Below are 14,116 nucleotides of genomic sequence, written 5' to 3' on the forward strand. Positions count from 1 at the left end.
GTTAAATCTTACTCTTGTAGAATTAATAAATTTGCAACGAAAGTTACTCGAACATCCACTTTTCTAGTTCGGTATCCGTCTGCTCTGCACGGAGAAGTGAAGTTCCAAAATTCCTCGTTCCTCATGCCCCAATATTTCGCGTTGTGCGCACAGAAAACGATGTCTGCTACAGTGGTTTTTGTTCGATCCCGAATGCATCGGACGTGAAACTCCTTTCCACAATCATCTTTTTTGTATAGCGACTTGTGTCTTGTGTTATTGGTCGTCATAGCATTGAGGCAAGTGCCAACGTGGAGGCCAAATTCGCTACCATCAATATTTTGTACGCAATCTTTGTTACCTTATTAAAGCGTGTTTTGTTTTTGAGGTTGAAAATACATTTGAATCGAGGGCAAGCAAAGAATGGCCTTCACAGTTTCGCTTTCCATGTCCCATTGCGTAAAATCACGATTTAGGTGACTGAGCCGACACATGACCCGAAGATGATGCATTCTGCGTCAAGCAAGTCTTCCTCACTCTCTCTCTCTCTCTCTCTCTCTCTCTCTCTCTGCTGTATTCTAAGTATGTATCTGACGTCATAATGCTTTTCAACTCTTTTTGTTTCTTTAAGGGGGGTGTGTTTCACAGATGGCGGAACTCACTACAATGTGTCTATCATTGTCCATGTTCTTCCAGAAATTTAAAAACCTATCACGAGTTCACCTGTCTCACGTTAAGTCTGTATCCAGCACAGCCCAGACTCCACCAGTTGGTGTTGCCGTGGCAACACGACAGCGTGGATTATAATGTCATGTATTTGCAGTTCAATGAATTGCTTATTACCGCCGTTCTTTTTTAAGACTATTTCATATTTGCATTTCATGCATACCTTTAAAGCAAGCTGTTTCTAACATGGACCTGTACTTGACATCAACATTGTTCATCGCTCGAAAATTAATTCATACACCTGTTTCTGTCGAAGGTGTCACAATACCATTTTAAACATGCCTTCCTGCTGTGATCTTATCATCACCACCGAAAGCCAGCCTGGATAAAACAAGACGGCGCTTTGAGAAATTAAAAAAAAAAAACCACACCTACATGCTCGGAGAAGAGTAGGTCTAACTCTCTTGAATCAAGAAAAATGTGCGTGGACTTGAAGTGTATGTTGTAAAATCATCGCTCCAGCAATTTTATTTGCGAAATGCACTTACTTTACAAGAAAAAGGAAATATTTTGGTAGGTTGATTATAATTTTTAATGTAATTTTCTCGTTTCCCCGCATTGTTTCAGTGAAAACATAGACAGTAACCGTAGACAGAGTGTATGTGTTACCATTAAAGGGGACGTAAACCCAAAGAGCAATGTGGATTGAGAAAAAGCATTAACAATAGTAGGACACATCAGTGAAAGTTTGAGGAAAATCGGACAATCGATGCAAAAGTTACGAATCTTTAAAGTTTTGGTGTCGGAATCGCTGGATGAGGAGACTACTAGAGCTTATGACGTATGAGTGGACAACAATATGAAGAAAATATAAAAGGAATTCCACAAAAATTCACTTTTCTAACAAAATGAAAGAGTACTTGACTAAACGTATTCAGAAAGCAGTGGGAATAAGTGCTACCCCTAGCATATGTCAGTATCAAGTTAATGGAATGTGTAATTTTCCTGAAAAATGAATTTTTATTGAATTCCTTTTATATTTTCTTTATATTGTAGTCCACTCATACGTCATAATTTCTAGTAGTCTCCTTACCCAGCAGTTCTAACACTAAAATTTTAAAAATTCACAACTTTTGCATCGATTGTCCGATTTTCCTCAAACTTTCACTGATGTGTTCTATTAATGTTACTGCTTTCACTCAATCCACATTGCTCTTTGGGTTTGAGTTCCCTTTGAGCAACGTTACATGCGTGCCCACCAAAAAGTGTCCACTTCATAAAGAATTATCAATATCTTTTTTTTTTGTCACAGAAAATCATGTTTTGAGGTTTGCTGCTTCCCATCATTAGTGTTTATTAAAAGGCAGTTGCGAGTATGAAAAGGCACCTCAGCCATCCCATGTAAGACCGAAATGAGGGAAAATATTCTTTTGTCAGTGACGATCAATGCGCGATTATATAGTCATTTTATAAACATCTGAATGTACTCTATTATGACTTTGATATTGAAAGATACTTTTTATTCTCCCTTTAGAAAAACAAAGTCAAGAAAATTCTGCTACTCATTAAATTTACTCTATAGATGCACATATTCAGGTGGCAGCGGTGATGATGAGATCTACCAAATTTAGACCTCCGTTATTAGTCCATTGAGTAGTATATTTCTAATAAGCATGCAGAAAGCTTCCACAAGACTTACCCGACGTAGCAACCACTAATTATGAAAACTTAAATCCGAAAATGAAAATGAACTGTGAAATATAAGTGGCAATTTGAAAGGCTCGTTACCATATCCAAATGTGAACAACAATGAAAAAATAAAGCTAAAATTATTGTTACATTGGCCTAATTGACAGAAACAACCTTATTATTTCGTCTCAGTTTATCTTTAATTCTTTCTAGTTTGGAAATATCATTACATCTTTGCTTTCCTTTAGTTTTAATTCATTAGATACTAAGTTAAAAACAAAAACTTATGAACGAATATTATTACAATCATATTTGTTTTCTCCGTTTCAATGTATTCTTACATGACAAATACACTCAGCAAAAAAAGAAAGAAAGTAAACACTTTTTCAAGTTTATATTTCTCATATAACATTTGGCTAAAAGTTAATGTTTTATATACCATAATGAAGGTAATTTAATTGGCTATCAGTCTAGTAGGTCAATGTAAAGGAAAACTTTACGCATGAGTGAACACCTTTGTTTTTCTCTTCCAAGGCACAAAAGCAAAAATTTTGCAAAAATGAACAAGTTGTCATTCATGCGCAAGTGCTCTTCCATGTAACTATAAGAACAAAAGACAAACTTAACACAATTAGATACATTACTTAACCCGTTCCATACGGGAATCAACCTGGTGACCTGTGTATTAAGTCTATGTGGATTTCAGAATTCAGTATGGAACGGGTTAAGTTGCCAAAATAAACCCTTGATCTCTATGATATCTTTGAAGCCCAAAATATCACTAAAGGCCTAAAATAAGGGAGAAAATTAAGAATCTTTGGTCAAACCCAAATTTCAAATGAAATAAGGGAAGAAGCAATATTAACAAAAATGGTAGAAATTTAAATTTGTTTTCAAATTAGGAAAATTGTAGATAATATTTGTTTCTTAGATTTATCTCATAAATCCTTAAATTACTAAATAAAAAGAATGAAATAAAGAAATTCTGTTTATTAATCATCTCTATGCATGCCATTACTCCCTATGTCGTTTAAAGTTTAAGCTGACAGAAAATTCTTATTTCCCCCTTAAGTTTCCCATTTTGTTCTTGTTTGATGTTACAAAGAGATAAAGAGAACAAAACTTGTTTTTGCTATTTCATTCATGTCTCTCATTGTGTTAACTGGCTTTTTGTTGTCATTGTTATCTTGAATGGCGTTGCCAAATGAAAGACGACTTGTCAAATTTTGCAATTTTTACTTTTGTGCCTTGGCGGGCAATAATAAATGTGTTAACTCATGCGTAAAGTTTCCTTTTGAATTAACATACTAACTTGATAGCCAAGTAAATTACTTTTAATGTGGTATATAATATTTTCATCAAAATCTTCTATGAAATATATGAACTCGAAAAAGTGTTTACTTTCTTTTCTTTTCTTTTCTTTTTTGCTGAGTGTATTTAAGTGAGAATTTTATTAGCATCTATACATTTCTCTTAGTTTATAAAAGAAAAAAATATAGCTTCTTTTTAATCATTGGGTTCTACACAGTCTATTTACAGAGCTATGACAAGCGCTATATTATACGTACTGTATACATACAGAGCCGATTTGTAAATGTGCAAGACTCCTGCGTGCTTCTCTTGTAAAAGACATCCACAGTTCAATAAGCAAATTTGTTATCTGTCATGTCATGTGAGATCCCATATGGTCTAGTGGTTAGGATCCGGCGCGCTCTCACCGCCGTGGCCCGGGTTCGATTCCCGGTGTGGGAAGCACTATATTTTTTTTTTTTAATCACTTGTCCATCTTTCTATCTATAGGTCTGTGCTTTATTCATGAAGAGAAATACATTTCACTTTAAGAGAACATGTGATTATGTATTTTTAAGAAGAACATATTCTATGTGTATATAAAAAAATGTAGTTTATCTTTTAGTATAGGCCCTAATATCTGTCTTTCCTTCTTTTCCCCTTATTGAATAGCACCCACTTTTAAGGCTTACAAGCATCACAGAAGAATAAACAAGAATTAACAAACAAGTTCCGAATAAAGTGGGAAACGCATGAGATTCATTGTACTCCGAGGAATGGTATAAGGTCCCCTCTCACCCCCCCCCCCCTTCTTTCGCGGCACATAGCGGCTCTTTGTTAGTTGTAGAGTTAGATCAGATGAGACGAGACCAATACATTTAACCGATGTTCTGCTGTTTGAATATCTTTTCTAATGCATTTTTGTATTGGTCAATCATATAACATGGAAAGAAACATTATGATTTAATCATCATGCAATGGCAAAGTCTAGCGAAAAGAATTGTTTCTAGTATCTCTCTCTCTCTCTCTCTCTCTCTCTCTCTGAAAGCAAAGCACATAATAAATATTTCTTCCAACGTAATGAGTATCCAACCCAAGACCTGATCTAGTATCAATTATAGTAATAACTCTCCACACGAATGGTCCAGTCACCAATGGCCCATGTATTCTTCCAGTGATACAATATGTGTGAATTTTAGCAGTATATAGGAATATCATCATTATATCTGAATTTCAGACTGCCGATGAAAAAAGAAAAGCAAAGAAATATATATATATCATGTGTAATGTAGTGTGCTTATAACATCAACAAAACTTGCGAGTCGGTTTACTCGACTAAAAATGAAACCAAACCAGAGATGTACTTCGTGATCAGTATACATTATGGTAGTCCGAAGAGGACCAAGAAAACTATCATTCTCAGTCTAGCAACACGGATACTTTACCTGACATGATGTGATCCACGCTCTACGTAATGCATGCAGGCGATGCTTGAAAGCAGAGATTAATTGCGCAACGCTTACTGCAGCAAGTCCCATCCCGCAAGCTCAGTGTATTATTATTAGACAATGATTCGGCCAAGTTCAACGACAAATGTGTGCAATCCATATGGTCTAGTGGTTAGGATCCGGCGCTCTCACCGCCGTGGCCCGGGTTCGATTCCCGGTGTGGGAAACACAACTTTATTTTCTTTTCTTTTTTTTACTTTTTCTTCCTTTTGTTTTACCACATTTATGAATTATGTTGTTATTATGATTATCGATGTTTTTGTAATTAGAATCATTATCATTATTATTACTATTATCATTTTCATCATTATCGACTATCATCAACATCAATATTATCATTATTATTCTTAGTGACCTTCTACTTAGTATTAAGACAATTATACTAGGCTACATGTTTCATTATTTTACTGACTTGCCCTTTCGGTGAGCTATTTAATCACAGTTATATAGTAAAAGACAAACAATTCCTACGCCTAAAGGTTTTACATTAAAGGGCTTTAATTGGTAATAATTGCATAACCCGGAGAGCATTAATATTTGTGGCTCACTCATTCTGCATTTGAGAACGTATATGCAAGAAATTCCCCAACTGGTAGACCAGGCATTTCGTTGATGATAGCATGCACATACAAAGAGGGTTTTAATGGTATAGTCAAATGACGTTAATGACGACAATGACGTTATCATGACAGTTGGTCATGGATGTACACGTGGCCCTTCGCAAATTGGTTTCACAGCGTTTTGATAGCTATAAAGTATATAATGGATGAGTATACGTAATTGAGCGAATCAGTATTGGAGTATTTTAGAAGTTTTCAGATTTTTTTAAATGGGAGCTGATTCAACAAGAGAAAAAGTGAACATAGAGACCTTTATAACATTGAAAAGCACTGTGTAATGTAAACGCGAGATGGATGCGCAACTGTAAGCTGATGAATGGAGCACGTCTTGTCGTCTTTGGACTGATTAGGTGAAAGAAGAGTACAGAGATGTCATCGGACGTACATAAAAGTCATGCTCTGTGTATTCATGGTCTTTGTTATTCAGCTGTGTAATTGACCTCATGTCACGTGATAAGCCGCTTGAAATTCTTCCTCAGTGATTCATTTCCTGTTGGCTTGGACCAGCTCTCAACTCCGTGTACGCTCTGCTATTTTATCAACGAGTGATGAGGTCACCGAGAAAAGAAGAAGAAGAAAAAATTATTTCGCCTTCCCGATAGTTCCCGCGAAATCCCATATGGTCTAGTGGTTAGGATCCGGCGCTCTCACCGCCGTGGCCCGGGTTCGATTCCCGGTGTGGGAAGCACTGTATTTTTTTTTTCTTTTTCTGTATATTTACGGTAATTCGCTTTGACTTCCCGGTTTTCTCTTTTTTTTTTCTGCTGTCAATGGCTGTGAAATTCAGATTATTGAAGGAAATTCTCAGAGGCTCTAATATATTCTGCCTATCTCTCTTTAAAAAAAATCGAGTGAAAACATTCACTCCTGAAGAAGTGAATACAAAAAAGAGTGAATTTGGAGTGAAATTGGAGTGAATTTTGAGTGAAAACGTTCATTTTCACTCGTTTTGGAGTGACTTCAGTAATCACTCGAAGATTATGGAGTGATCCCTGAGGTCACTCTAAAACGAGTGAAAATGAACGTGTTCACTCAAAATTCACTCCAATTTCACTCTAAATTCACTATTTTTTGTATTCACTCCTTCAAGAGTGAATATTTTCACTCGATTTTTTTTAGAGAACCTTCAATTTAGGCATGTTATATTGATTAATTCACCTGTTGGCTCTTATTTCCTTTCTTCATTTTTTTATCACTTGTCCATCTTTCTATCTATAGGTCTGTGCTTTATTCATGAAGAGAAACATATTTCATTTTAAGAGGAACATATTCTACATAATAATGTGTATAAAAATGAGGTACATCTTTGTTAGTAGGCCCTATAGAATATCTGTCTTTCCTTCTTTTTCCTTCTTTGGCCTGGGTTCGATTCCTGCATGCTTGGGACATGTGTTCTGTTTTCCTTTTTTGTTCTCCTTTTTTCATTTAAAATGTAGTTAAAAAAATGAGAGGCGCAGAAGAATAAGAATGTGTTTGAAACTGCATGGAATAAACTGCTAGTATGTTCGCCCTTTACGTATATGACTGTGTGAACGTGTATGTTATGTTATCTTAATATTCAGCTTTGTTGAGTATCACATCGATGTTTCTTCGTGCATTTACACTTTTATCAAATATGTTGTATCCATCCATATATTTATCTATATAATATTATATGTATATCTACACGGATCGATATATACATAGGCCTATTGCATGGCTCGACACTAACTTTTTTGTTTGGTGGCCCGATGGGGCCACCGAAATCCTAAATTTCAAATTTTTGGTGGCCCGAGAGAAAAATTTGGTGTCCCGAAAAAAACAACAATAAAAAACATTAAAAGTCCTTTTTTTCATGAGTCAAATATTTAAGATTTATGATAGTAAGAATTAGAAGTTGGACATATCTACTCATAAATAAACTTCAACAAACTCGCAACACTCACTCTCAGGCATTCATTCAGTCCTTTTCATCCATTCTTTGAACAAATTTAACTGCTAATTTCCGGCGCAAAAAGTTACGAATTTATTGACATACTTTTCAAAATATTTTGGTGGCCCGAGGCGGGCCACCAAATTTGCCCTTTTTTGAAATTTGGTGGCCCCGGGCCACCGGGCCACCGTTAGTGTCGAGCCCTGCCTATTGTTTGCAGTTTAATATAGATCCTGTAAGATGCAGAAAACAAAATACTAACACTTAATCACATAATATTATAGAGTTATATTACAATCACGCGTACATGCACTCGACAAAGGTCATAATATAGGCCTTTCGACAGAGAGAGAGAGAGAGAGAGAGAGAGAGAGACCCAACAATCAAGAATATAGAAAAGAAATAAACCGAGGTCACTTCCAATTCACGTCAGCCTCTATTCTTTTCCCCATAATAGTACTAAGCATCAATACATTTTTCCTTTGTTCCACTTTGATCAATATTAATAATTCATGTTATTAATGTGCCCTTCTTTTTTGAATGATTCCGTCTAATCCCCCAGAAACAAACGTCTGTAAACAGAGAACTCCACTCACACTAGACACAAGTACAAGTAGTGAACAATTCCCATATAAAACTGCACAATCTCATGATCAATATTCTTCTGTTTATCGGTCATAACCTTTGGCAAAGTGTAGATAATAAATTGTCTCGAAAATCTCCAAAGGACTTTACTATGATAACAAAAGAAACATACTAAATTCAAAAACAGAAACAGAAACCAGAGTCAGATTTGATCGATACGTGATAGATTATCAAACACATTGCTTACTGGTTTTCTGGATTTTGCCCAATATCTTCTTGAAAAAGAAGAAGAGGAAAAAGAAGAAGTAGAAGAAGAAGAAGAAGAAGAAGAAGAAGAAGGAGAAGAAGAAGAAGAAGAAGAAGAAGAAGTAGTAGTAGTAGTAGTAGCAGTAGTAGTAGTAGTAGTAGTAGTAGTAGTATAGTATAGTAGTAGCAGTAGTAGTAGTAGTAGTAGTAGTAGTAGTAGTAGTAGTACTAGTAGTGGTAGTGGTAGTAGTAGTAATAGTAGTGGTAGAAGTAGTAGTAGTAGTAGTAGTAGTAGTAGTAGTAGTAGTAGTAGTAGTAAACAAACCAACCGACAATGAAGAACATGCTTGGAGCTTAATTAACACACCCGAAATGATTTAGTTACCTATATAATAAAAACCTTTTTTTTTTAATAACAACGTCCACAGAAATAAACAGAAGAAAATGCTAGGAGGCACAATTAACGAACAGGCGCAAGAAAGCATTGTCCTCATTCAGAGAGGTACCTGATAAACACATGCATCATTTGAATGCTCCATACAAAGGTTAATGTTCAACACTGGTTCAATCAACTCAACACCAATACTCTAACCTTGCATTTCATTGATCATGTTGACACAACATCTTTGTCTGCCCACAGAGGGAAATGCTGTCACACGCTAGTTGTACTTTTGTACACGTACTGTACTTGCTTTACTAGTGTATTCTCCCACTATCAACTTTTGACGTTGACTTTATTGGGCGTTGGATTTCCTTCAAGTTAGTGACCCTCAGACACAGTGACCTGCTATGAAAGAGAATACAAATATAACACACAAAATACTAGCACTTAGATTGTGGTGTCCGCTTGCTTGAACATCAAAAAGTGCACAAGCGGGTATGAGATTCGAGATTACTAGACTACCAGTCACCCTCACTGCGGCGCAGCGTCGCGTAACTTCGCAACGATCTAAGTACCGCTTAGGAGCATAGAATATTAGTTTAAAGTTTGTGTTACTTGTATGTCCGATACCACGCACATTTCAGGTCATTGTTGACATAAATTTGATTTTGATACAAAATTGAAGTAATTAACAATCAAATCCCTTAGTTCATGACTTGTGAATATTAATTTTCAATCATTCGCATGTTATCAACTAATCATCAAAGCAAAAAATAAAAATAAAATGAAATGAAAATGATTAGAAACAGTCATCGAACAGAAATAGTTGAGACTCACTAAATGTCTTGATAATGACTATTATAGCCTTGTCTTCTAAAGGAGGTGATGATAATGACTATACCAGAGGAGAAGCAGGGTGGGGTGGGGGAAGATGATGACAGTATTTTTTCAAGACAGACAATGTTAATGCCAGTAAAATGTGAAAATGGAGCAAGCTTTAAACAGAAGAAGAGCAGTTGCCAATGTGTGTCATTAGTTGACGCTTGAAACTTTGAAATGCTTTATATTGACTATCCTAGACAGCATGTATTCGGTTACCAAACTCTTGGTAAATGGCATCGCATCATGAAAAGGTGCATATTTACAGGCCTAACTTATTTTACGCAGTATATTGTGAAATAGAGCATTTTGCAGATAATATTTTTTTCTCATTTTCTTTACCGTATTATATGGCATTATTGTTATGTCTGTCAACCACCGTTATAACGTGACACTATCACACTCCTTTCGACGGTTTACCAAAGGAAATATCTCGTCAAGTAATATCCAGTACATGTATATATTTATGTATTCATATTTGACCTACTGTTGTCAACTGAAAATCAATATATTTCTAGGTAGAAGAAGTTTGATGGAAAATAGTTTATCCGATTTTACATCTAATATTATCATATCGTAGTTCTCCTTGCAGTTCCTTTCAGCGTGTTTACAGTTCTTTTTTCAGTTTGCTGGGTAGGATGAAATATAAAGTAGCTGATACTGGATTGATAATGGAGTGTTCATGGACTCTTCCATCGTCTAAAAAATGATCATCGAAAAGTTGTCCACCTCAGCATAGCGGAAAGATGAGCAAGAAGAATTCAAGATTTCGAGAGGATGCGAAGGTGAGAAATTATTTATCCAGACTGATTACAGTTTGAGCTGTTTTGAGCGATTGTTCCCTCGCCCCGGCGCCGCGGCGCCGCGGCGCCCCTTCGTAACATTCGTGCAAACTGAGTACGACACGGGTAGAAAAGCGATAACCGTTGACGGACTGTGGCTCTCAGGTGTGCACGGGGCCTCCGGGGCTGCTCTTCGTGGCGGCCGGTGCTCTCTTGAAGCAGCTCGGGAAAGTGCAGTACCGACTACCGGTAATGGCAGTACATGCTCTATTTGATATAATATGCCTACTACTGTTCAGGCAAACTCGGTAAAGGCGGCCGTTCAGCTGGTTCAAGCCAGTATAATTTACACTATTGACAATTGAACCTGACATAAACACCTAACAGTTTGGTATGACACTAGATTTTTGCATAATGGGGACAGGGTAAATCAAATAAATGACAACAAAATAGTCCGGTTCAGGTTTCATTCTGTAAGGCTGCGTTCACATAGAAGTATTCGGTATTCGCTATTCGGTATTCGCTATTCGCTATTCGAGCACCGAATACACCATCACCCGCACCGTCAACTCACCATCCCATGCAGTGAGGATTTCTTCCTCCTACATCCCAGCAAAAAATCTTATTAACAATTTCTAAACTGCATCAAAATGTCAGTCTACATGCTTATTTTTGCTAAAGGGCAAATCCAGACCAAAAGTGTCATTATTTCATAAACAAGAGACGGTATGCGCTGCAAGAAAATCGAACAAGCTCGATTCCCACTTTGCTATCTGCTATACTTTTCGCAGCTATTCGATACTTTCAAATAGTGCCCTCTTATGTGAACCGGTGTGAGGAAATCCTATCGTTCGATTCAAGCTATTCGCGTGCCCTCGAAAAACGAGCCCGAATACCCGAATAGTATACTTCTATGTGAACGCAGCCTAATGAATTTATGTAGCAGAAAAGCCTATGATGTTGATGGAGAGTGTTCCATTGAGCTGAGTGCTGCAAAGCAAGGCAGTTGCAGGTGTGTATGTCCAAGGAATCCACAAATGTGTTTGTCAATTTCTTTTACTTTGTTTCTACACTGTAGATATCTTCTATTACATTCCACATACTAAGAATGTTGCAATAGGATTGCCTTGATTGGTCCAGAGCTGATCATGTGATGAAGAGTACTTTTGCCCATCACATCACCTGAGAACAAAAGTTTGTTACACTCTTTGTTGATAGTCCCTTTTGTTTCGCTGATCCCCACACATTCCACACAGTCCTAACGCAAGATGAGTATGCACGAAATAAAAGTGTGTTGCACTGTGGACTAACATGTGACCTAAGTCACTTGATAGTACACAGTGCAACGCACTTTCAGTTCGGTGCCGCGCGGTGCACGCAGCAAATTCATTGTTTTGTCATTGCTACTCGCACACGTAGCCTAAGCCCTAAGGATACCTAAAGACAGCAAAAATGGTTGTAGATGTGGAATAAAATGAATTTCTAGGACCCCAGATGTGGAATATAAAGCAAATAATCAACTTTTAGTTTCAGGCAATGAGACAAACTGGGCAATTCCGTATGGGAAGGGCAAAAACAGCAAAATTCAAAGTCAAGTAAATGCTCAGAAATTAAAGTTTCCCGTACAGACGGATTGTTGTATTTACGGAAACAAAAAACCCTTTTCCAATAACTTTCCTCGTTTTTGTTGTACACACTTCTAAAGTTGGAAGACTATTTATTGTATTCATCTAAAATTTTACAATATTAAATGAAAATTTAAAATGAAACAACTTAAATATCTCTCTGCTTTATCCATACTTCCACATCTTTCTTCCTATGCTTCAACAATCACATTTAATGAAGCATTCAGTCACTCTCATTATGATATTTTTTGGAGAAATTTTCAAAATCTACTGACAAATTGACGTAATTCCGTTACCATAAAATTGAAAAAAGTTTTCTCCTGAACAAACTAATCACTGATTTATTCTCCCCTTGTAAATTTTTTCTCTACATGTGACTCCCTGAAAAGTCACAAAACATTTTGTGAAATATCTCCTTCAGTTCTTCTGTAATTGTGGTAACGGAATTACATGGTAACGGAATTACACGCACATCTAGTATGGAAGAGAATGACATATCCTGCTTTTGTGCCAATATGTATGTGAACTGTTCATGAAATAGCTTCAGGGCATTAATATTGAGCTTAACAGTGTTAGTGATTGGCAGTAAAGGAGTGAAAGTTGAAATATGTGTATGGTATGATACACTGACATGACTCAGCATACAGTACTTAGCTGGATGCCTCTGACAGTGAGTCCTAACATCAGGGTACATGCTTGACAAGACTTCTTGTGCTGAGGAAAGTCTCCTCCCTTCTTTCACCTTTTCTCATACATTTGTACAAGAACTACATAGAGACTGTGCTAACTGATAACTTTATATTAAAGGTTTCCTACAGTTACTCATTCTCAAATGTTAAAAATCATACTGAATTCTGAGATATCAATGTATATTTTCTTGCTAAAAAGTCTCATGGTTTCATACAAAATCTAAGCATAGTGATGAGGGACTATGGAATGGGTGTGATGCAGCATAAATTGAACAAAGGTTAGGAAGAAGAAGAAGGACATAAAATGTCTTTAAAAGGAAAAGAGAGCACTGCTCCTGACAGAGAGAAATTAACAGGATAATTTTTGTGAGGAAAGATCAAGAATTTAAGAGTTTAAGGATCATACACAATGTGATAGAAGTCATTACTTGAAACGGGATGCCCACTGAATGTGACACCTTTGATCTTTCCGTATGCTAAAGGCTTTATTATCACCAAGTCGATAGTTTGACCTTTTATTGAACATGTCCTGTTTTCATCCTCAAGTGCTTTATCTTTAATGGTTAAAGTGTATGACTATGACCTTCTTTCATCTGTTTCGCAGATCTTTCCTCCACAGAGACATGTATTTTGATTTTCACACCTATTTGATACAGAGCATCTGCTACCCATTGAAATTTGTTCTTTAATCCTTTCTTTTTAAAAGGAATAAAAACAAAAACACCATTTGTGATGAACATTTACCCAGTCAGTAATTGCGATACAGCTCTAAAATGTAACATTTAGGCCTATACTTCCCGTCCTAAGAATATTTTAGATATTAAAGTCAATGGGCTTCTGCTTCTACCTTTACTCTTCATGTTACCATTTGCTTTACAATCCAGTTTACTTTCATACAAGTGCCATTACAGTGTATTATATAATTTGCTTTCAGGCAGTCAAAATACAACTTACTGCAAAAGAGAAGATGCACACTTCTTGTGAGTAAATATATGTGGCAACACTCAGGATGAGAAAATAGACAAAGTCAAAGAAGAAAGACAGAGACAGGAAACTTGTAAGAAATGTATAGGCCAAGTCATGATGATTATGTTTCTGAAGACGTCATTTGGAAATTTTGTGTGGTCAGAAGTAAATACCAACATTATTCATAGGTTGATTAATCTAACTCTAACACAGTGAGCTGCAGATGGATAAAAGAGGCCCTCTTACCTTTCTATGTATTAACAGAATTTGGTGGACTCACTCTTATGGTTCAAAAAGT

General features: G+C 36.4%; 1 protein-coding gene and 3 non-coding genes across 4 annotated transcripts in view; all 4 read left to right on the plus strand.

The window, feature by feature from the left end:
• The first annotated feature begins 4,012 nt into the window (after positions 1-4,012).
• Trnae-cuc (transfer RNA glutamic acid (anticodon CUC)) lies at positions 4,013-4,086 on the plus strand. Its single transcript has one exon. It is a non-coding gene; the product is annotated as a tRNA-Glu (tRNA).
• Positions 4,087-5,226: 1,140 nt separating this feature from the next.
• Trnae-cuc (transfer RNA glutamic acid (anticodon CUC)) lies at positions 5,227-5,298 on the plus strand. Its single transcript has one exon. It is a non-coding gene; the product is annotated as a tRNA-Glu (tRNA).
• Positions 5,299-6,365: 1,067 nt separating this feature from the next.
• On the plus strand, positions 6,366-6,437 carry Trnae-cuc (transfer RNA glutamic acid (anticodon CUC)). The gene has a single exon. It is a non-coding gene; the product is annotated as a tRNA-Glu (tRNA).
• A 4,065-nt stretch (positions 6,438-10,502) lies between these two features.
• The window catches only part of LOC139712911 (uncharacterized), a 32,304-nt gene continuing 28,690 nt past the window's right edge, over positions 10,503-14,116 (plus strand). Inside the window, exon 1 of the mRNA XM_071624692.1 lies at positions 10,503-10,541. Coding sequence (XP_071480793.1) covers positions 10,503-10,541 — 39 coding nt within the window. The remainder of the gene's footprint in view (positions 10,542-14,116) is intronic.

Source organism: Diadema antillarum, unplaced genomic scaffold (genome assembly GCF_040938485.1).
Source record: "Diadema antillarum isolate AM-2024a unplaced genomic scaffold, OU_Dant_1.0 scf00000042, whole genome shotgun sequence".
Lineage (NCBI taxonomy): Eukaryota > Metazoa > Echinodermata > Echinoidea > Diadematoida > Diadematidae > Diadema > Diadema antillarum.